Below are 20,274 nucleotides of genomic sequence, written 5' to 3' on the forward strand. Positions count from 1 at the left end.
GGGCAACTGTCTTCACTAAGGATGAAGACAGAAGAGAAAGGTAGGGGAGAAAGAGGAAGGTGAAGGATGAGGAGGTGGCGGTGTCCTCATGCCCACAAATCCCCAGTGCTGGCCACACGAGTGGGCTAATTGCATGTGGTTCCTGAAAGGCTGAGTTTGTGAGTATTGTACTCACGTGCTACGGGGCACCCCTGGGTGTGGAGCTGGTCATCTGCTGACACACAGGAAGTGTGTTTGCCTTTAATCTGGGCTCCTTCTCAGGAAAAGCTGAGTTCTGAGGAATCCAGGCAGAAAAAGCCTTCACCTCATACATCGTTCGCTAGTGTCTCAACTCTGGAGCCAGGGACTCAGTGGCTCCTGTACCCAGAGGAATGGGGTGGCCTACCCTGTGGGTCCTCTCAGCAATACTCTGTCTCGGCCCCTCCCAGGCCCTGGGCCAGGAGGGCGGTGCCTGTCCAGGTGAGAGGGGTCTGCTCAGGAATGTGGGCACATGCATACCTGTATATGCCTGCAGGTGTGGCATCAGGAAATGGGACATTACAAGAGCAGGCTGTCACTCAGCCTGCCTGGGGTATGAGTGGATGCAATGTCACTCCAAAGCCACCCCTTTTTTTTATCTTTTTTTATTCTGTGCAGATGTTAAGATTGTAGGTCTGGGGGCCCAGGACAAGGTTGCTGTCATCCAAAGTTGCCCTGCCTTCCCTGGCCCACCAGGGCCCAAAGGGGATCGTGGCAGCCCTGCTCAGAAAGGTAGAGATCTGGATAGGGGGGATTGCCCTGTGACCTCCCCTCTGGTCAGTCCTCCTCCAGTCCCACCTAGGGGATGGGGTCCAGTTTAGTTCCTGTGCTTGCAGGAGAGCGGGGCTTCCAAGGCAGCCCAGGGAAGATGGGGCCTGCTGGCAGCAAAGGTAAGAGGAAACTCTCCTATGGGTCTATCTGCCCAAGACCCAGGCAGGATTTGGGAGCGGTACCCATCGCACCTTGGCCCACACACGCACCTCCCCTGGGCGCTACCCAGCTGCATGACGCCTACCCACTTCTTAGCAGGCTGGGTATTCAGGTCTCCCTCCCACAAGCTCTGCTCACATGGACACCTAGGTGTACACACACACACACACACACACACACACACACACACACACACACACTGCAGTGAAGAGGAGCCTCCTCCCTTGTGGAGGCCAGCACTGTAAGAACGTCCCTTCTATCTACAGGAGAGCCGGGAACCACGGGACCCCCAGGAGCCAAAGGTAAGCCTGGTCACCAAGGCGTCTCAGGAAGGGAGCAAGGAGGACAGCTCCGCATGGAGCAATACGGGGCTAGGGTCTTGGTGGGTTGAGGGAGGCCTTGAGCACAAAGAGGGGAGGATGGCCCAGCAGCACCACTCCAGGATCCCCCAAAGTTTTCCTGGCTCACTATGCATATGGGAATGTTGGAGGCTCACGGACCCGAGGAGAGGCTGGGTGCTGGGTGCGGGCAGTGCAGGGCAGAGGATTTGGCAGGATTCCAGCTCTGGGCTGGTGTGCTGTGTTCCTCCAGGGGAGAAAGGCGACACTGGAGCCGCATCCTCGCTGGGTAAGTCCGTCCCGAAGTCTCCTTACAGTTCCCAGCGGCATCACCCTGTGATAGCGAGTAAAGGAAAACGAGCCCTGACTGGGGCTTGGGGGGGCCCTGAACGACAGCAAAAGAGCAGCAGAAAAGCACTGAAGCCCAAAGACACAAGGAGGAAGGACTCCCCCACCCACCCACCCACCAGCCCCCAGCCCAGCCGCAGGGGTTGACGTGGCCTGAAGCATCACTGTGCCCAGCCAGCCTCCCAGCCAGAACCCTGACCTATCCCAACCACAGACATAGTCACAGACAGGCACATAAAGGAGCCTGAGGGCAGCAGGGGCAGCCGGCATGGGTGTGCTGGGCTCTTCAGCAAGAGGGTCAGCACCAGCTATGCCAAGCAGAATATGGAGTGCTAGGGGACATATCTGTGCTGGGAAGGGACCAAGGAAGAGACTGACACTCATGTCTCCTGCCCAGATGAGAAGGAGCTAGGAGACGCCCTGTGCCAGAGAGGTAAGTGACCTCCCGGCTGGCCCCTCCCACCTCCTGCCAGCAAGAATACAGCGCAGGAACCCACATTACTGGGTCCTTTTTCTTGATCCTGGAGCACACCCCGGGGACAGCCCAATCCTGCCTGCTTCCCCATGGCACAGGGCCCCGGAGCTGCAAAGACATGCTGACACGGGGGACCTCCCTGACCGGCTGGTACACCGTCTATCTTCCTGACTGCCGGCCACTGACTGTGCTCTGTGACATGGATGTGGATGGTGGGGGCTGGACTGTGAGTAAGAAGGCTCAATGCAGAGCATGTGAGGTTTGTACACGACAGCCAGCCTCAGGAGAACCAAAGGCAGATGCCAGAGAGATGGCAAAGTAACCAGAAAAAAAAAAATGGAGTACCCCCACAAAGGACACCCTAAGCACTGATGGCCCAGAATCTAGAATTCTGTGGAGTGAGCAAAGTGGGCGATAGGACCCCAGTCATGACAGATGCGTCAAAGCATCTGGCAGCCCTGCATTTTGCACTGGGACACTAGAGTCCATCAGTCACCTTTGTATTCACCTGAGCCACCTGCCTCCTGAAGCCTTGTCCTCGCCCACTTCCTTACAGGGGCACAAAAACAGGGGTGGCCTGGACGTATCCCTCAAGTCTCTACTCCTCGGAGCCCCACACCCACAGGCTGCCCTGCCCACCCCACAGGTTTTTCAACGACGAGTGGATGGGTCCATCGATTTCTTCCGAGACTGGGACTCTTATAAAAGAGGCTTTGGCAACCTGGGCACAGAGTTCTGGTTGGGCAACGACCACCTGCACCTGCTCACGGCCAATGGTGAGGAAGCAGCACCTAGGCCAGCGCCTGCCTTCCACGGCTCGGCCTGGCCTCAGTCTTTTCCTTCCTTCCACCCATGTGGCTAGGGAACCAAGAGCTCCGGGTCGACTTTCGAGATTTCCAAGGTGCAACCTCCTATGCCAAGTACAGCTCATTCCGGGTGTCTGGAGAACAGGAGAAATACAAGCTGACCCTGGGGCAGTTTCTGGAGGGCACTGCAGGTAAATCACACAGAACGCGGGAGGCTGTTATTGGGGACATAGCAAGGGACCTGCAAGCTGCCTCTGCCCATCTGGGATGAGCTCTGCCTTCGCCCTGAAGGCTGAGAAGTGTGAATTTTTCCAGGAGACTCCCTGACAGTTCACAGCAACATGTCATTCTCAACCCATGACCAGGACAATGACGCAAAGAGTGAGGGGAATTGTGCGACTTTATACCATGGGGCCTGGTGGTATCAAAGCTGTCACAATTCCAACCTCAACGGGCGATACTTGTTTGGCTCCCATAAGAGCTATGCGGATGGCATCAACTGGTTGACAGGCGGAGGCTACTACTACTCCTACAAGGTTGTTGAGATGAAGATCCGGGCATCCTAAGGTGCCCCTCCCCTCCCCCCTGCAGCCATGTCCAGGCCAGGGGGAGGAGTTGAAGGGAGGGATCATGAGAAGATGGTGTCTGCACGCTGTCTGTTGTGTGCTCCCTACACTTCCCTCTGGACACGGGCCAGCACATGAGCAGTGTGCACTAATAAAAGTCAAAGAAGCAAAAATGGCGGCCTGAACTCTGTAGCGGTAAAGGGCAGCAGGCATGAGAGGCCCCCCAACATCCACGGCAGCCTCGAGGCTGAGACCCAGAGAGTCACCGAGACTACAGCCCTGGGGAGGAGTCAGCACAGCCTCCCAAGACCGGCTTCGGGGAACAAACCCATTAATGAGTGGGGAGACCAAAGGGAAGCCAACTCAGGGCCTGCTACAGCCCTGGACGAGGGTCTCACGGGGCTTGGAGTCACTTCCCATAGCCCTCTACTACAGCCACCCCATGGCCACTCTAGACACAGAGGACATAGGTCAAAGTGGCCAATGCCGAAAACAAAAGGCAGCTAAATGAGGGGTGGTGACCTCAGGAACTCTGGGAAGGTGGTAGACTGAATAGGGGGGGCCCAGATGGTGGGCACAGGGAAGCTTTAGGTGTCTGAGACTCAGCCGGAAGGAGCTCAAAGGCCAGTGAAGATGTGCGTGCTATACCTAAGAGCAAACTGGGGCCCAAAGAACTGAGTATTGCTGAGAGCCATCCCTGGCTCACTCTCAAGGGACAAGTGTCTCTCTCCCGAAGGCTCAGAGGGTAAGGCTTACACTGCAGCCCCACAGCCATGGAGCAAGTGGTTACAGTGCTGTGGCTATGACCAGGCCCAGGCCCAGGAGTGCACATGCAGGATCCACCATGGAAAAAATGCTGCACATAGCCGATCAGGCCAGGAGCTCCCTGACCACTGGTGGCCGCACACCCCGCCTTGCCACGGCTTCAGGATCTTGAAGGTCATTCGGCAGAGAAAAGTGGGTGGCGAGTACAGGAGGCAGAGGGAGAAACTTGAGTGAGACCTACTGGCCTGGGCCCTAAGAAAGAAGAGCACCAAAATGTCCAAGCTGACAGTGGACCAGCAGGATGGGTCCAGTACTAGGGGGATGCAAATGGTACTTTCATCCATACTGACACATAAGGCCATGGCAACAAACTAAAGTGACTCCTTGGGGCAAATCTGGGGACACCAGGGACAGCCAGTGCTCCCATGATAGGGAGGCTGCATCTTAGAGCTTCAGCAGGGAACACAAACCCAATTGTTGTCCTCCATAGAGCAGCAGGAGGAGCCAGGGGCAGGTGCAGAACCTGATGAAGGGAGGCAGCAGAGGCCTGGGTGAGAGTCTGGGGTGGGGATCTGACGACAGGGAACCCCACTCAGGCACCCAAGAGTCCTGAAGGGAACAGGCACTGCTAACACCGGCTGTACAGTCTTCTTCATGTCTCCTCCACTGTTAGGTACCAGTAAAGGCAGTTGATGGGACGTGGGGGTGCATTTTTATTTTTAGGAGCATCTGCATTTCTCTAGGTTTCATACAAAGTATTAATTACTTTAATTAATAAGCAATAATCAGTCTTTTTTAATTCCATGTTATATATGTGTTTTGCCTGCATATATGTCTGTGAAGAATGTGTGTGCCTAGTACCTATGGAAGCCAAATGAGGACATTGGATTCCCTGGGATGGAGTTACAGATGGTTGTGAGCTGCATGCACATGCTGGGAATGGAACCCAGGTCCTCTGCAAGAACAGCCAGAGCTCTTAACTGCTGAGCCATCTCTCTAGCCCCCAATTGTCTATCTTTTTGCTGGGGGGGGTGCACACCTTTAATCCCAGCACTCAGGAGGCAGAAGCAGGTAGATCTCTGAGTTTGAGGCCAGCCTGGTCTACAGAGCAAGTTCCAGGACAGCCAGGGCTACACAGAGACCCTTGTCTTGAAAAACAAAAGCAAAAACAAAAAGAAGAGGAGGAGGAGGAGGAGGAGGAGGAGGAGGAGGAGGAGGAGGAGGAGGAGGAGGAGGAGAAAGAAACAGTGGGGAGGGGGAGAGCTGGAGAGATGGCTCAGTAGATAAGAGCATTTACTCCTCTTACAGAGGACTGGAGTTCAGTTCCCAGCACCCATATCAAGCCTCTCATAGATGCCTGTAACTTGGATCCAGAGGAATTCAATGCTCTCCTGACCCACGCAGGCACCTGCACACATGTGCACATACCCACACACAGACATACATAACTAAGAAACACAAGATGGAACTGAGGAGTTAGCTCAGTCTTTAAGTGCTTACCATACAACCACAAAGACCTGAGTCCAACCCCCTCCCTCCCCTCCCTTCTCTCTCTGAAACAGGCCCTCAAGTTTAGCCCAGACTGACCTTGAACTCAAAATCATCCTGCCTTCACTTGCCCTCACCTGCCTTCACCTGCCTTCACCTCCCTTCACCGAGTGCTAGGATGACTCGGGTGCACACCACAGCCGGATCCTCGACACACTTTTCACCCAGGCATAAACATCTGGCAAACCCTAACCCCACCCAAACCTGCTGTCCACAGTCTCTGAGCCCAACCCATGCAGAGTCCTGCCACAATCAGGCTATGCCGCCACCAGGGCTTCTAATCTGGAGTGAGGGATCTGCAGGGACACGGGAAGCCACACAACCCACTGCATTCCCTGAAATGCACTTACGGGCCCTCTGACTCCAGCTCCTCTCATGCTCGGTTGGCAAAGTCGATATCAGGTACTCCACCCACCTGTGTCCCTGCCCCCCTCCAGCTCACATACCGTCTAATAATCCCCCACACACAACCCCCTGCTCACACTTTCCAGAACGCTCAGCCCACCTGCTCCCCTCTGGGAGCCTCGTGGGTGTCCTGGCCTCTCCCTGTCCAGCCTGTTCTGACCTCCTGTGGGCAACCAGCCTAGCTCTATGGACTCCTCCATAGGACCCCAGCCCCTGACAGAACAGGCACCAAAAATGGGCTCAGTTGAACTTCTGGAATTCCAAAAGTCTCTACTTCGTTGTGACTTTTGGAGAGCCCTAACTGTAGTCTTAAAGCAAAGCCCCATCTCACGTAAGAAAAAACGACCACTGCGCTCTTGAAGGAGTGACGAAAACCAGGGCTGCTTTCAGAGTCACAAAACCCCCAAATTCAACTCTAAGACTTGTACCGGTCCTGGCGAAATCCAGTCCCTCCCCGCCCCGCCCACATGGGCTCCTGAGCTCCTCTAGGTTCCTCCCCTTAGGCGGGGCATTCGGGGACCTGACCCTCTCTGCTACGTTCTGCGCAGGCCCAAGTCTTAGGCCCCACCCCGCCTCCAGTCTGACTATCTTCCCTGGCGGAACCTGACCAACCATGGTGAATTTGGGCCTGTCCCGAGTGGATGATGCGGTGGCCGCCAAACACCCGGTGAGAAGGCTGGCCTCGGGTGCTGGATCTAGGCCTCCGAAGCTGACCTGAAGGCAGGGGGAGCCCCGTCAGGGGGCGGCGGAGGGGGGGACCCTCCTGCCATAGGAATAGAGACGCTGGATGAGTTTAGGGGAGGGTGGGATATATCCAGTCCCCAGTGTCCCTCTCCAAGGCCAGGTCGTGCCCAAAGGAGGAGCAGGAGGGAAGAAGGAAAGGGGACTGAGCCATGAACATCACCACCCTCATCCCAGGGTCTCGAGGAATATGCCGTGTGCCAGTCGAACGCCTTCATGAAGGGCGTTTTCACCCTTGTCACAGGTAGGCTGGTTCCAGGGGTCTTGGGGCGCAAAAAGATCACACACAAAAGGAAAAAAAAAAAATGTAACCTACTGCCCCACCCTGTCTGCCCAGAAGGTGGCGCCAAGTCATCTTTCCTGCACTGCAGGTGCTGTAGTCACCAAGACCATCACCTTGCAGGCTGACCAGTGGTTCCTTGGCTCTTGGCAGGCACCGGTGCGACTTTTGGCCTGCAGCTGTTCATTAAGCGGAAGTTTCCATACCCTGTGCAGTGGAGCTTCCTGGTGGCTGCCGGTGAGTTCTCCCTGGTGGGTGCCTAGGCCCTGAAATATATCCCTTGCCGGGGACTCTACAATATTGGTGTGTTTCCAATAAAGACCCGACTGTGATCCAGCCCCAGTGTTGGCTGGAGCTCACGCACTGAGGTCCCCAACCCACCACCCTCCTGCTTCCTGATCTCCAGTTGTAGGATCTGTGGCCAGCTACAGAGTGACCAGAACGGAGTCTCAGAAGTGCAGAGATCTCTGGCTCTTCCTGGAGACAGGGAAGCTCCCCAAAGACATGAGCACAGGTGAGAGGGCCCCAGAGGGGCAGCAAGAAGTTTCAGGAAGACAAGCCCACGAGACTCAAATAGACTGGTCCCCTTCCCGCCCGCCAGTCTTGCTTCCCCCCAGAGGGGCTGAGGCTAGAAGGCTGAGCAGTGCACACCTGGAGGAAGATCCAGGAAACTGGGGTGACCCTGAGACAGAGGGAAGGGCCTTGTGGGTGTGGGACAAGGCACAGCAGTTACACCGGCAACCCAAAATAGTTGGGACTGAGACCCTGAAATCAAGTGGGTGGCCCTCAGGCCTGCTTGTCCTTGGTACAGAACTCAGATTTTTTGTTTATTTTGTTCTTCTGAGGAAGGGTGCATAGCCCAGGCTGGCCTTGAATTCCTGCTTCTACCTCCTAGGCTTGAGATTATAAGCCTGTGTAACCACACCTGACAGAGGCTCCATTCTTGTCATGATAGATCAGGGTCAGGGGCCCTCAAAAACCACAGACATGAATCAGCTGACTCCCTTTGCCTCTTACAGATCATCCCAACTAGAAGAGCTCTGGCTGCTGGGTGTGGAGGAGCTGAAGCAGGGGAAATCCTGGGTTTTGACACCATCTAACTCCAGGCTGGTCCTTCTACCTCACCACATACACAAACATTGAGTGTGTATGGGCAGGCCTACCTGACAACTGTGATGACCACCTGCTGCCCCAAATCCAGGACCCGCCCAGGAGTCCAGTTCAGAAAAGGGCTTGAGAGATGGGGGGGGGGGGTTCTCCTCCAGAGCAGCAAAAAGCCAGGATATCAGAAAGGGTTGTATCCTGTTACATACAACTGTGGGGGGTAGCAGCCTGCAAGTGGTGAAAGACTTGTGTATTTTCTCTGGTGCTTTGGGGTCCTTTGGGGACCTCTGTGCCTCAAGTCCATGGAGAATTGTGAAGGGTTGTGGCTAATAAACGGCTTGACCTTTTCCCACCTGAGCTCTAAAGCCATTAAACCAGGGTCGGTGAGGTTGTTCGGTGGGTAAAGCACCTGCTGCTAAGCCTGATGACTGAGTTTAATCCCCAAGAACCACATGATGGAAAGAGTAACATCGCCCACACATTGTCCTCTAATCTCTACTGTGCTATATGGGTTCCCGTTACACATGCCCAGGAACACATGAAATAGATAAATACAGGTGTAATAATAAAAAGAAAGCCGGGTCGGTGGTGGTGGTGGTGGTGGTGGTGGTGGTGGTGGTGGTGGTGGTGGTGGTGGTGGCACACACCTTTAGTCCCCGGACTCGGGAGGCAGAGGCAGGCAGATCTCTAAGTTTGAGGCTGGCCTGATCTACAGAGTGAGTTCTAGGATAGCCAGGCCTACACAGAGAAACCCTGTCTCGGGAAAACAAAAACAAACAAACAAACAAAAAGAATGTAGGGATGAGAAGATGTGATCATGCACCTCTGTGGCCACATAGCTGACACTGGAGGACATGCAAGAAGTCCCTAATGCAGAATCCCAGAACTGGATGGATGTGCCTTCCAGCCGTCTGGGCCATGTAGTTACACCAATACCTCTCCTCCTGGAAGTCTGCAGCTACACAACACAGGCAGAGGAGCAGAACACAGTCAGGAGCAGCCAGAGCCCAGGCAGGGCTTGGGCTCAGTGAGGCCCCTTCTCCAAGGAACAAGCAGCAGAGCTACAAAGGGAGAGGGGTAGACCAGTCCCATTCAAAAGAACGGAGATGGTCCTAACCTTGGCATCAAAGCAGGAGCACAAAGACGTGGCCTTAGCCTGCTCCTACACCTCTACCGAGTTTGTCAATTGGATGGTCTGGGAGAACAAAGCAGTGGGCAGAGTGGCAGCGGGCCTCACATCGTAGAAGCTTGAGCCAAGTTAGTTTTCTTATAGAAATCTAGGTAGGTGGCCTATCAGTGTGTGTGCTGTTGCCAACAACACACCACAGACTTGGGCAGATTATAATTAAAAAATTTTTGCTTTATCCCATGGTTCTGGAGGCCCAAGGTTGTCATTCTGGCAGAATCTCCCAGGTCATCACATGGCCAGAAACAGCACATACATGTTGCTTCCTCTTCCTATAAAGCCATCAAGGTTTGACCATGGTGGCTACACCCTGGTAACTTAAATCCTCATCACCTCTCAAAAGCCCTACCTTGAAGGGCACAGCCCTGTTTTCTACCCTCTTAAACCTCACAATGGGGTGGGGGTTTAAGACTCCAGCATGAGCTTGGGAGGACAAGCCATCTTCAAAACCCAGCCGTGTTTTAAGAGCTGTGCTGAGGTCGGGGAGCCCGGCTTCCTCCAGTCTCTTCCCTGTTGTGGAATGGCGCCCACTTCTCAATCCAGCTCATCGTGCCAGGTGGCTCCACCAGCGCCAGCCGCTGCATCTTCAGCCCATTTAACCAGAAGAAGAAAGAGGGAGGCGGGCAGTTCTTCCACCATGTCTGTATACACACTCCTGGCCAGGACTAAGTCACATGGTACATCTACTGGAAGGAAACCAGGGAAGGCAGCCTTGCTCTGGACAGCCATTTGTCCCACTAAAATTCAGGAGTTCTGTATCTGAGGGAAAAGAGCCAATACCAGGGGATGTAAGTAGATTCTGCCTCAGCTGGATACCAAGCTGGACCACCAAAAACTAGGGAGGTAAGGTGAGCAGCCATGGCCATAGCAGGTCCTTCCAGCCCTCTTGAGGATGAGGCATAGACCAGAAGGGAGGCAGGGGGGTGAACACAGAGTTCAGACTGGACAGGAAAGTGGCTAGAAGGTAAAGAATTCATGTGACAGGACATAGGAAAATAAAGACAAATGTGTCCTGTGTTATACACATGTTCTACCTAACCACCCCCCACACAAATTCATACACTGAAGTCCTAACCCACAGGACCTCAGAAGGCAACTACTGGAGATGAGCCCTTTAATGAAGTGATTAGGGCTAACTCATGCTATGGGGACTAATCCAGTCTTTCTGGCATCCTTATAAGAGGAGATCAGGACACAGATGGGCACAGAGGGCCACCCACATGGGATCACAGGAGCAGAAAGCATCTACAGCCAAGGGGAGACACAGCAGAAGAACCAGCCATGTAACACCCCGATCCAGCCTTCTAGTCCCAGCCCGAAGACTAAATGCCTGAAGAGTAAGCTACCCGCCGGTATTTAGTTATACAGACCCACGCAGGCGAGGTTGCGGAAAGTGTCTGTCTCACGCACCCCACGGTGTTGTGGGCTGCTGATTGCTCCTGGAACACTGCTCTAAGGGAAGGGGTAGGGTATAGGTGTGTGGACTTGCTTCTGCCAATAATTTGTGATCCAAGGTCCAGGGGGCTGAGGGAGGCAGGAGTCAAGCAGGGTGGCACCAGACAGGCTGGGAAAGTTGGAAGAGATGAAACAGTGATGGGCAGAAGCTGGGGTGGGGTACCAGGTCACCCAGTGCCTGGGCTTTGAACTAGGAGCTTGGGGAGAGAGGTCTCACCAAGCACTAACACTGAGGTTAGATGGGGGAAGCACAGTCAAGCTGCTCTGTGGTCCTGGGAGCAGGGGAGGGGACAAGCGGGGGGGGGGGGGGGGGGGGTAGTGGGGGAGGTGTTATACTGAGCCATCAGAAATTGCCCACCACCACCAAGAGGTCTCTGGGGTCCAACAGAGCGCCTAAGCAGCAGCCTCGAGACTCATTTCCCTTAGGACAGGCACCCAGGAGTGACCTTGAGAAGGAAATTCTAGAAGGATGGGATTTCAGGGTTCCCTGGGCATTGAGAATCTTGGTCCCATCACAATGACCTGAAATTCCAAAGACAATCTCAGCTCCGGCTCAGTTGAGCTGGCAACTGCACAGGGAGGGTGAGAGGCGCACAGGACCCCTGGAGGACTTTTAGGCCACCATGAAGGTTCACAATGAAGCAGCTGTGGAGGCACAAATACAGGAACTAAGGACCATCACCCGGCTCCAGGGTGAGCCTCCCACCGGGGACTGCCACTCAGGCTTGCCAATAGACAACTTGCCATGCACTGACCCAGCCAGGCCCCCACAGTGGGCAAAGGTCACAGAAGGCCCCGCCATGTGAGGGAGCTCCAGGGAGATTTACACATTTACCACAATATTGTCTCAAAGTTGGAGGGATTGGAAAGGGATCTGCCTGTTTCTAGACACGGGAGCTCTGAAAGAGACAAGGGTTTCCCATCCCTGGTCTTGGCCTCACCCTCTTTACTGCCCTGCATCCATCCCTGGAGAGCCTTGTAGATGACCACTCAGAGCAGGGAAGCCTGGGTCTTCCAGAACGGGGAGGGGGAAGAGGTCGCCGAGGCAATGCCATATTCCGGTACAAAACATCTCTGGATGTTTTGCTGAAATTCTCAGCCAGTGCTTTGGCCTACCATCTGGTAATCTTGTTCCCTCCATCGCCTACAGAACAATGCCGGGCGCTCCAGATGCAGGGCGTGAAGGAGAAAACAGCACAGAACAAGGCCACAATGAGCCTTCTGCGCAGCAACCTCCGTCGAGGGGCCCACGAGTGGGCTTTGGCAAAGAAGGTGCAAAAGCCCCACCCCCTTCGCAGTCTGGGGAAAGGAGGTGGTGGCCCACTTAACACGTGCACACATCCTAACCCTTTCTCTGGACCAGAAGGCTTGCAGGGGTGGGTACTTTTGTGACTGGTGCCCAGGGCAGGTTCCCCAACATCCACTCGGAGTGCTCAGCACCTACAGTAGCGACTACCTTGGACTCTCTGACTTCCTTTGGGGGCCCCATCACACCCGAGCAGGGATGGCCCTGGAGGGGTCCTGCGTGTTCTGCTCAGGGGTCCCAGGACCAATGGTCTCCTTGCTGGGCTAGTGGCGAGTAAAAGGTCCTGGGGGTTATGTCTGAGTATATCAGTGCCCAGGGGGACGCAAAAGGGCCAGGCTCCCAGCTCAGCCGCTGCCGCTCCACAGTATGACCAGTGGACCATCTCCAAGGCCTGCGCGAAGGATGCGTCCATGAGGCTGGCACACTGCCGCAGTTCTATGGAGGTAACGAGGCAGAGGGGAGGGTACCTAAAGGTTCCCTGGTCCCTCTCAGCCCCAGTCCCTGAGGCCCGCCCAAAGTAAATGTTACAAGGCCGGCGGAAGGCGAAGCGCGTGTTCCCGTGGGGCAGCTGCGGGTCCCCGACCTGCAGCCTTCCTGGGGTCCCCGCAGCGCTCCCTCTCGCACCCACGCGCGGGCACCCTCCTGGACCCAGGTGGCTCGGGAGAAGCTGCGCAAGTACGTCTTCGACCGTGTGAATGCACACAACGTGCTGATTCATCTGGCTCGTCGACGGGGACAGAAGCTAGAGAGCTTGCAAGGGGAGCTGGCCAGCCTGCGGAACCAGCCAGATGCCACTAAAGACGAGCTAAAGCTGCTGCAGGTGCCCGGGGACCGGGCGGGGGCGGGGCTCCGGCGGTGTGCCCGAGCTTCCGGGAGGGGCGGGACTCAGCAAGCATGACTCCGAAAGGGTGGGTCTGCGCCGGAGCATGTGGAGATTCTGTAAAAGGGACGGAGTACCACCTTCAGACAAGGATTCTGTATCAGGGCTGGACCGCTGATTAGGCAGGGTTCTGCGGGAAGGGCGTCTCGTTTGGTGAGGGTCTTTGTAAGAGAAAAACACTTTAGCAGGTGAGACAGGCCTCCAACGGAGGGGTGGGACTACATCAGAAAAGGTGGGATCTCCGGACGGACAAGACCCTTTGGTTAGTCCGTGCCCTTACATGGCTGTGTACAAACAGGAAAACTTTCTAACAAAGAGCAGAAAACCGATGATCTGAGGTAATGTTTTATCACACAGCTGTAAACATGAAGTTGGGAATCAAAGCCATTTTACACATGGTGACTGGGGTGGTGGATAAGATGTACAATAATGACTTCGTCTGCAGGGCATGGTGGCAGGGGCAGGACTAGGGGAGCCCAACACCCTTGTGTGAAAGGCCAGCCCCCCACCCTGTGCCCTCCTTGGACAGGGTTCGCCCCTTCCCACCTGATTGGAGGTTGTGGGGAGGTGGGTCTTGTCACCAAGCCTTTTCAATGATCCAACTCCACCACTACCATCAGGTTATCCGCCAGCTGGAGAACAACATTGAAAAGACCACGATCAAGATCACCACCAGCCAGAACATCCACATGCTGTACACAGACCTGCTGGATTACCTGAAGAAGGTGAGCCCCTCACCCAGGGAGCCCCACCTGTAACTCTATTGCAAGCAGCCAGCAAAGCGGCCCTAAAAGTATGTGGAAACTGCTTAGAGAACGTCATTTTTGTTGCTCCACACAAGCATATTATGGGGTACACCCATTTGAGGGGCTTAAGCCTGGGCTTGGTAGCATGGTCTGTGAGCTCAGCACTCAATAGGCTAAGATGGGAAGATTACATACTCCAGGCCAGCCTGGGCATCTCAAAAACAGATGCAAATCATCACACACACACACACACACACACACACACACACACACACACACACACACACACACCACAAAACCACAGAACTCTTTCTAATAGTTTAGTTTGGGTCTTTGAGGGTCAGAGGTGGGCTATACTCCGCTCCCAGGAAGTCCCCTAACCTGGTTTGGGACAGACTCATCTCCCACCTCCCGAAATATGCTGAGCACACAGCTTCCTGCCCACTTTGGATCTGGCTACCCTGCTTTCTGTATTGGAAAGCCAGGAGGAGGCAAATTCTGGCCCAGGGAAGTCCCAGGGACCCATGACCGTGTATCTCATTGAGCACATTCCCAGTATGGCTCCCAGAGAGCAGAGTATCTGCAGTGGAAGTGAGGGAAGAAGGGCTTCAGGGCAGCAGGCTACTGAAAGCAGCGTGGTGGACAGGCCTGGAGAGGTGGCCAGGAGAAAGCCCTAATGCCTTTGCCCTGAGAAAGGGAGGTAAATGAGTGGCATGGCATCACTGGAGAGAAAGGGTTGGTATGTGGGCAGACGCAGCAGCTTTTCCCCCCGCTGGGGTCATATCCCTCAGCCAGGATCTCAGCATCATGCTCCGGTCTGTCCTGCTTACCTGACCCTAGTGCTGGAGGCTCAACTGGAGGCCCTGCCCGCCCTTCCTTCCTTTGTCCACCCCTCCCCACACTCCTTCACCTGCGTGTTCTTTGTAGCACTTTCTCTCCAGGACAAACATACTTGGATCAAATTCCCATATCCACATTTTGTAAAATCTGCAAAGACTCAGCATGGGCAGGTTTTAACAACAAAATATCAATAGCTAAGCGTCCTTGCCCACGATGCACCTAGCCTTGTGCTAAATACGCTATCTTATTTCTCCCTGCATCCTAACAGAAACCTTCCAAAAGAGTCAGGATCACCTTAGAAAGGCTAGGTGTTATCCCACGATCACACAGCTAGCTGCGTAGACGTGGACTTCGCTTTGAGCCCTATCTGGTCCAAGTCCATCCTTCAAGCCTTTCTGTTCCACTTCAGACCAAAGATGCCCCCCAAGCAAACCCTCCTGGAGGTTTTTTGTTTTTGATTTTTGTTTTTCAAGACAAGGTTTCTCTGTCTAACAGTACTGGCTGTCCTGAACTCTCTTTGTAGACCAGGCTGGCCTCAAACTCACTGAGATCTGCCTGCCTCTGCCTCCTAAGTAATGGGATTAAAGCTGTGCATCACTAACGCCTAGCTCCCTCCTGGGTTTTTTGGTTTTAGAGTTGGCCTTTGCTGAGACCTCCTCACACCCTCTTGTCCTGGGTAGTGAGAGTCCATAGGTCACCAATGACTTTCCATACTAGAACAGTTCTTTCTCCTTCTCTGTGACTTGCCTAGAGGCTGGGCCACATCAGAACCTCCATCCTATCCCCAGAGCTCACACAGTCTGGGAGTGAAGAGAACCAGAGGGCTCAGGAAAGGCAGCAATACGGTATGATGGCACCAAAGGAACCCATGGCTTCATGACCTTGTTGCCTTTGCCCATACTGATAGGTGCTGGCAGGCTACCCCACAGAGCTAGACAAACTTCAGAACCTGGTGACCAACTACTGCTCGGAGCTGTCAGATATGACAGTCATGTCCCAAGATGCCATGATGATTACTGATGAGGTCAAGGTGAGTCCCAGGACTGGGGAGCCGTCAATAGCTGGCTCACCTGATCCTGTCTTGTTCAGGACCTATCCGGACATCCTGTGCCTACACTACCCCTCACTGTCAGCCCTACCAGCTGATCTGCTCACCCAGGGACAGAGAGGCCATAATAGATGTGGCCAGGACAATGGGCATCTATTCACCTTGTCACTACCAAGATCCCTGTCTCTAGGGAGATAGGACTAGGGAGGCCAGCAAGCCCCATCCTCCCGAAATGGGCAATTCTTCTAGTAGTCCACCTCATCATATCTAGGTCAGTATGGCAGACAGAGGCAAAGGGTTTCAGAAGTCTCTAGGGTGGCTTTCCAAGGAAATATGCTGGAATGGGCTCTGAAGGACCAGCAAAGTCCAGAGGTAATTAGAGCTCAGGAGGAGAAAGGGCAGAAAAGCCAAAGCTGTTGCCACATGTGAGTGCACAGAAATTGACATAGCTTCCCTGCATGAGTCAGTGGAGGCTACAGCATCCTCAGGCTTACAGCCTCGGAGAACACAGAGGGACACATGACCACACTGTGCTTTATGCCAGGTGTGGTGGTGCACGCCTTTGATCCCAGCACTCAGGAGGCAGCGTCAGACAGATCTCTGATTTCGAGGCCAGCCTAGTCTATAGAGTGAGTTCTGGGACAGCCAGGGCTACACAGAGAAACCCTGTCTTGAAAAGAAAAGGGAAAAAAAAACCACCACAGATTGTGGGGTGTCTGTTTGTTTGTTTGTCTTTAGAGACAGGGTTTCTCTGTGTAGTTTTGGTGACTGTCCTAGATCTCGTTTTGTAGACCAGCCTGGCCTCGAACTCACAGAAATCCTCCTGGCTCTGCCTCCCGAGTGCTGGGATTAAAGGAAGTCTTTAAGGGGTGACCACAGTGAGCTTTAGTGATAGGAGTGGGTGAGAGAAAGAGAGCAGAAGGAAGGAGTGAAGGATGAGAGTTTTCAGCCACAAAAGCAGACTGGAGGAGAGACCAGCTTTGAGAATTAAAGGGGTGAATTACTTTTAGATATGTTAAATCCAATTTAATGGGTTCTAAGTGGAATAGGCCAGGAAGCAACTAAAGGCAAGGGCCCAGAGGAAAGAAGAGAGCCTGGGCTAGAGGAAAAGTCAGTAGGCATGTGTTAGCCAGGAGTCTCTGCACCACAGAGGCAACGGGGCACCCAAGAGGACAGTGGGAGCCAGGAAGAAGAAAAGAATGGCCAGCTTCCTTCCACAATCCAATAAGATGAAGACCGAAAACTGGCCACTGGCTTTAGAACCACAGGAGGACCCTTGGTGGGGCAGTATCCCCATTGAATCTCTATGTCCCCAGAGGAACATGAGGCAAGGGGAGGCGTCCTTCATTGAGGAGCGAAGGGCACGAGAGAACCGGCTGAATCAGCAAAAGAAGCTTATTGACAAGATCCACACCAAGGAGACCAGCGAGAAGTACCGCCGTGTACATCTTAAGCCGTACCCCATGGCTCTCCTTACCCATGGGGGTGGGGAAGAGCTGGGAGGACCTTTCAGTTCTCATTCTCACCTGCTTCTTTCTCCCATCAGGGCCGGAGGGACTTGGATTTCCCCTCCAATCTGATGAGTATGGACACCACGAAGGGTGAGTCTCAGCTCCTTGCCTTGGACAGCCAAGGTCTCCAGTAGCCGGCAATGACTGGGACTGCCCGGCCAGGTACCATGAGGCCAGTGGTCACTAGGGTGAGGAAGACAGACAGCCTCTGCCTCTTCCCTGACTGTCCCTGAAGAATCGGAGAGCCTATGGCACAAGGTGGCTGCAGAGACGCTATCTCTAGCAGCTAGAGCTCAGCCACCCAGTGACATCTCAGAACTGCTCCCCAGAGCCACATGCTGCAATTCTGCTCCTGGTCCTTGTTTGTCCTTGAGTTTCCCAAGGTACTCTAAAGGGTCAGGCTGGGGAGAACAGGTACAGGTCACATGAGGGCACCCAGCATCCTAGGGGTCTTCCCTGAAGCCTGAGTGTCTGTGAAGCCACCAGGTAGCCATTCCTACACACCGACTAGGCCCTCCTTCTCTGTTCTGCCCAGTGAGGAAAAGAGAAACTTCCATAGCAGATATGGAATACCAGACAGAAGTGACGGCTTTGGTCGAGAGGGTCAAATCTGCTGTGCAGTGCTCCCACCTGTGGGTAAGTCTCCCTGGCACTGGGAGGGTGGCTAAGCTAGGCCAGGGCCTGGGGCGTTCTGCAAAAAGTTCACAAAGCTTAACCTCCCCTTGGACGTTCCCAAACATGATGCTCCTGAGCCTGAAAAAAGTCTGGGTTTTTTGAGGTATGAAGATACCCCCAGCATATGGATGGCATGTCCCCACCATATCCTACGTACAGGACAGAGTCTGCCCGAATTTGAAAGTCCAAAGGCTAAGGACCTGGCCTCTTACCACAGCTCTAGCCCCTTCCCAGGTTGACAGCCACAGTGAACAACTATCATAGACCTACCTGAGTGTCCACTGTCGGGCCGTGAGCTCCCAGCCACAGCATCTTGACTGAAGGTGATACATGGTCTCTTCATGGTAGATGGGGTTGCTTACCCTCTGCCTGTCATGAAAGCTATGTATCAGGACATATACAGGTTCCCCTTCTGCCCAGCCCCTCATAAGCCTTAGCGCCCAAAAAGTATTGTGTCAAGACTGGGCCCCAAGTACCAAGAAGCTGCACTACCCATTGGGAGGAGCCCAGGAGAAAGCAGGGCTATGAGGCCCTAAGGCTTTTCAGGCCCACACCCGTTATTCTCTGCCCTGGACTGGTTAGGACATAGCTGGCCGCTTCCTGGCTCAGAAGAATACAGAGGAGAACCTGGAGCTACAGATGGAGGATTGTGAGGAGCGGCGGACCCAGCTGGAGGCCCTGATGAAGAAGCTGGAACTGGAAGAGGCACTGCTCAAGTTCCACCAGATACCCAGCTCTGCTGGGTATGTTCCCGGGCTGCTGGACGGCCCCGCGGGTACAAGCTCGATTCCAGGGCTGCTGGACGGCCCCGCGGGTACAAGCTCGATTCCCGGGCTGCTGGACGGCCCCGCGGGTACAAGCTAGCTGTACTTATCGATTACCAATAAACCCGTGCATCTGAAGAAGAGCTAAGGACTCAGCCGGCTTGAAGCTGACTTTATGAGCCCCTGAAGCTGACACAACCCCTGCTGCAGGACCCCGTGGGCCCTGAGTACTGTCCCGCTCTTACTGCTGTGCTTACCTCCTCCACAGCTTTAGTTCTATTGAGAAAAAGATGAAGAGCATGCTAGAAGAGGAAGAAGCAAGGCTCCAGCTGGCCCACAACAACATGACCAAGAGCCAGCAGCTACTACTGGCCATTCAGACAGGCATTGACAACCTCTACATCCGGCTCATCGGCATCACCTTGCCAACTACCCAGGTACCAGCCCTGGGGGCTGGCGGGGGGGGGGGGGGGGGGGGGAGGGAGCTGCTGTGTACGGGGTCCTCGTGTGGGGCCACCAGAAAAACAAGCTGCTCCTCTGGCCTACAGAAACAATTATCAATATCTGACACCCTTGATGTGTATAGCAAGCTGGACTATTGCGAGGGGAAGCTCACATATCTGGCTGACCGCATGCAAACGCAGTCCAGAAATGAGGAGGTAGCCCTGGGCCATGGAGGGGTACCCGCAAAACCCATGTCCTCTCCAAGCTGATAAGGGTGCTGCCCTGCAGGTCGACGCAAAGGTGAAGGACGCCCTGGAATCATCAACTCTAAAGGAGAAACATAATACCAGAATTACCTTTGAGGACCAAGAGGAGGACATGATAGGTGAGGCCCTAGATGTCGGCCACAGGGAGGAGATGGAAAATGGGGGACAGGGACTACAGCTGGAACTAACGCAAGGCAAGAGATGACATACACTGACTAGAGCATACTGGCAGACTACGTGCTAAAAGGAAAGGTTTTAACAGAGGTGACAGAGGTTAACCTTTATGAGAATTTATTATTTTTTTCTGAGACAAAGGGGCATACCATGATATGGGCCATAAGGGAGCTCAGACCAGACCTTTAGTGGAATTTAGTGCCCCGCAAAAGCAGGGCAGGATGAACAGAGAAGGATGGCTAGTATGAGTGATCCTGGCACATCCTGGTTCCTTGGCACCTGGCCTTGGGTGACTTAGGGCAGGGGTCAGATCACAGAGAGTTTTCAGTCATCGGTCCATCTGTGAGATGAGCTCCAGACGCAAGAGAAGGCCCATCGGAGCAGAAAAGCAAACGGGTAAGGGTGGGGAGGGGGGTCGGTCTCTGGAAAGTCATTCCTTTCTTGCCTGTGCAGAAACCTTCCAGTTTGCAGACGTGGACCATAGCTACGTCCCTTCGCGGGCCGAGATAAAGAAACAGGGCCAACGGCTGATCGAGGGGAAGCTCAAGGTGTCCAAAAAGAAGAAGAAGTAGCCCGGGCCGGGCTTTAGTACACAAATAAACATTTTTCCAGAACTACTCTAGAGAAGCGAGAAACCCACTGGACTTTGAGGGCG

At 54.2% G+C, this 20,274-nt stretch overlaps 3 protein-coding genes across 8 annotated transcripts; all 3 read left to right on the forward strand.

Moving 5' to 3' along the window:
* Positions 1–256: 256 nt before the first annotated feature.
* Positions 257–3,654, forward strand: LOC102921753 (ficolin-1). 2 transcript variants are annotated; one of them, XM_015999491.3, is made up of 10 exons: positions 257–459; positions 637–750; positions 855–908; positions 1,215–1,250; positions 1,540–1,575; positions 2,032–2,067; positions 2,208–2,368; positions 2,756–2,885; positions 2,972–3,106; positions 3,231–3,654. In XM_015999491.3, the coding sequence occupies exons 1-10, from the start codon at positions 372–374 to the stop codon at positions 3,479–3,481; spliced, it is 1,041 nt and encodes a 346-aa protein (XP_015854977.1). In that variant the 5' UTR covers positions 257–371; the 3' UTR covers positions 3,482–3,654. The 2 variants fall into 2 exon arrangements, with proteins under 2 accessions (XP_015854977.1, XP_006981070.1); XM_006981008.4 differs by having other exon boundaries at positions 258–459; positions 2,208–2,335.
* A 3,011-nt stretch (positions 3,655–6,665) lies between these two features.
* Positions 6,666–8,681, forward strand: Tmem141 (transmembrane protein 141). 2 transcript variants are annotated; one of them, XM_006981009.4, is made up of 5 exons: positions 6,706–6,866; positions 7,118–7,184; positions 7,374–7,457; positions 7,627–7,734; positions 8,240–8,681. In XM_006981009.4, exons 1-5 carry the CDS (start codon positions 6,813–6,815, stop codon positions 8,251–8,253), a joined length of 327 nt encoding a protein of 108 aa, XP_006981071.1. In that variant the 5' UTR covers positions 6,706–6,812; the 3' UTR covers positions 8,254–8,681. The 2 variants fall into 2 exon arrangements, with proteins under 2 accessions (XP_042131081.1, XP_006981071.1); XM_042275147.2 differs by lacking the exon at positions 8,240–8,681 and having other exon boundaries at positions 6,666–6,866; positions 7,312–7,457; positions 7,627–7,692.
* A 1,276-nt stretch (positions 8,682–9,957) lies between these two features.
* On the forward strand, positions 9,958–20,236 carry Ccdc183 (coiled-coil domain containing 183). 4 transcript variants are annotated; one of them, XM_042275140.2, is made up of 15 exons: positions 9,958–10,358; positions 10,692–10,847; positions 12,116–12,237; positions 12,637–12,714; positions 12,924–13,091; positions 13,772–13,876; positions 15,645–15,767; positions 17,102–17,227; positions 17,332–17,386; positions 17,832–17,932; positions 18,554–18,714; positions 19,004–19,172; positions 19,284–19,394; positions 19,468–19,564; positions 20,073–20,236. In XM_042275140.2, the coding sequence occupies exons 2-15, from the start codon at positions 10,709–10,711 to the stop codon at positions 20,189–20,191; spliced, it is 1,674 nt and encodes a 557-aa protein (XP_042131074.1). In that variant the 5' UTR covers positions 9,958–10,358; positions 10,692–10,708; the 3' UTR covers positions 20,192–20,236. The 4 variants fall into 4 exon arrangements, with proteins under 4 accessions (XP_042131074.1, XP_042131076.1, XP_006981073.1 ...); XM_042275142.2 differs by having other exon boundaries at positions 10,228–10,353; XM_006981011.4 differs by lacking the exons at positions 9,958–10,358; positions 10,692–10,847 and adding an exon at positions 11,267–11,658.
* Positions 20,237–20,274: the final 38 nt, after the last annotated feature.

This window comes from Peromyscus maniculatus, chromosome 4, assembly GCF_049852395.1.
Source record: "Peromyscus maniculatus bairdii isolate BWxNUB_F1_BW_parent chromosome 4, HU_Pman_BW_mat_3.1, whole genome shotgun sequence".
Lineage (NCBI taxonomy): Eukaryota > Metazoa > Chordata > Mammalia > Rodentia > Cricetidae > Peromyscus > Peromyscus maniculatus.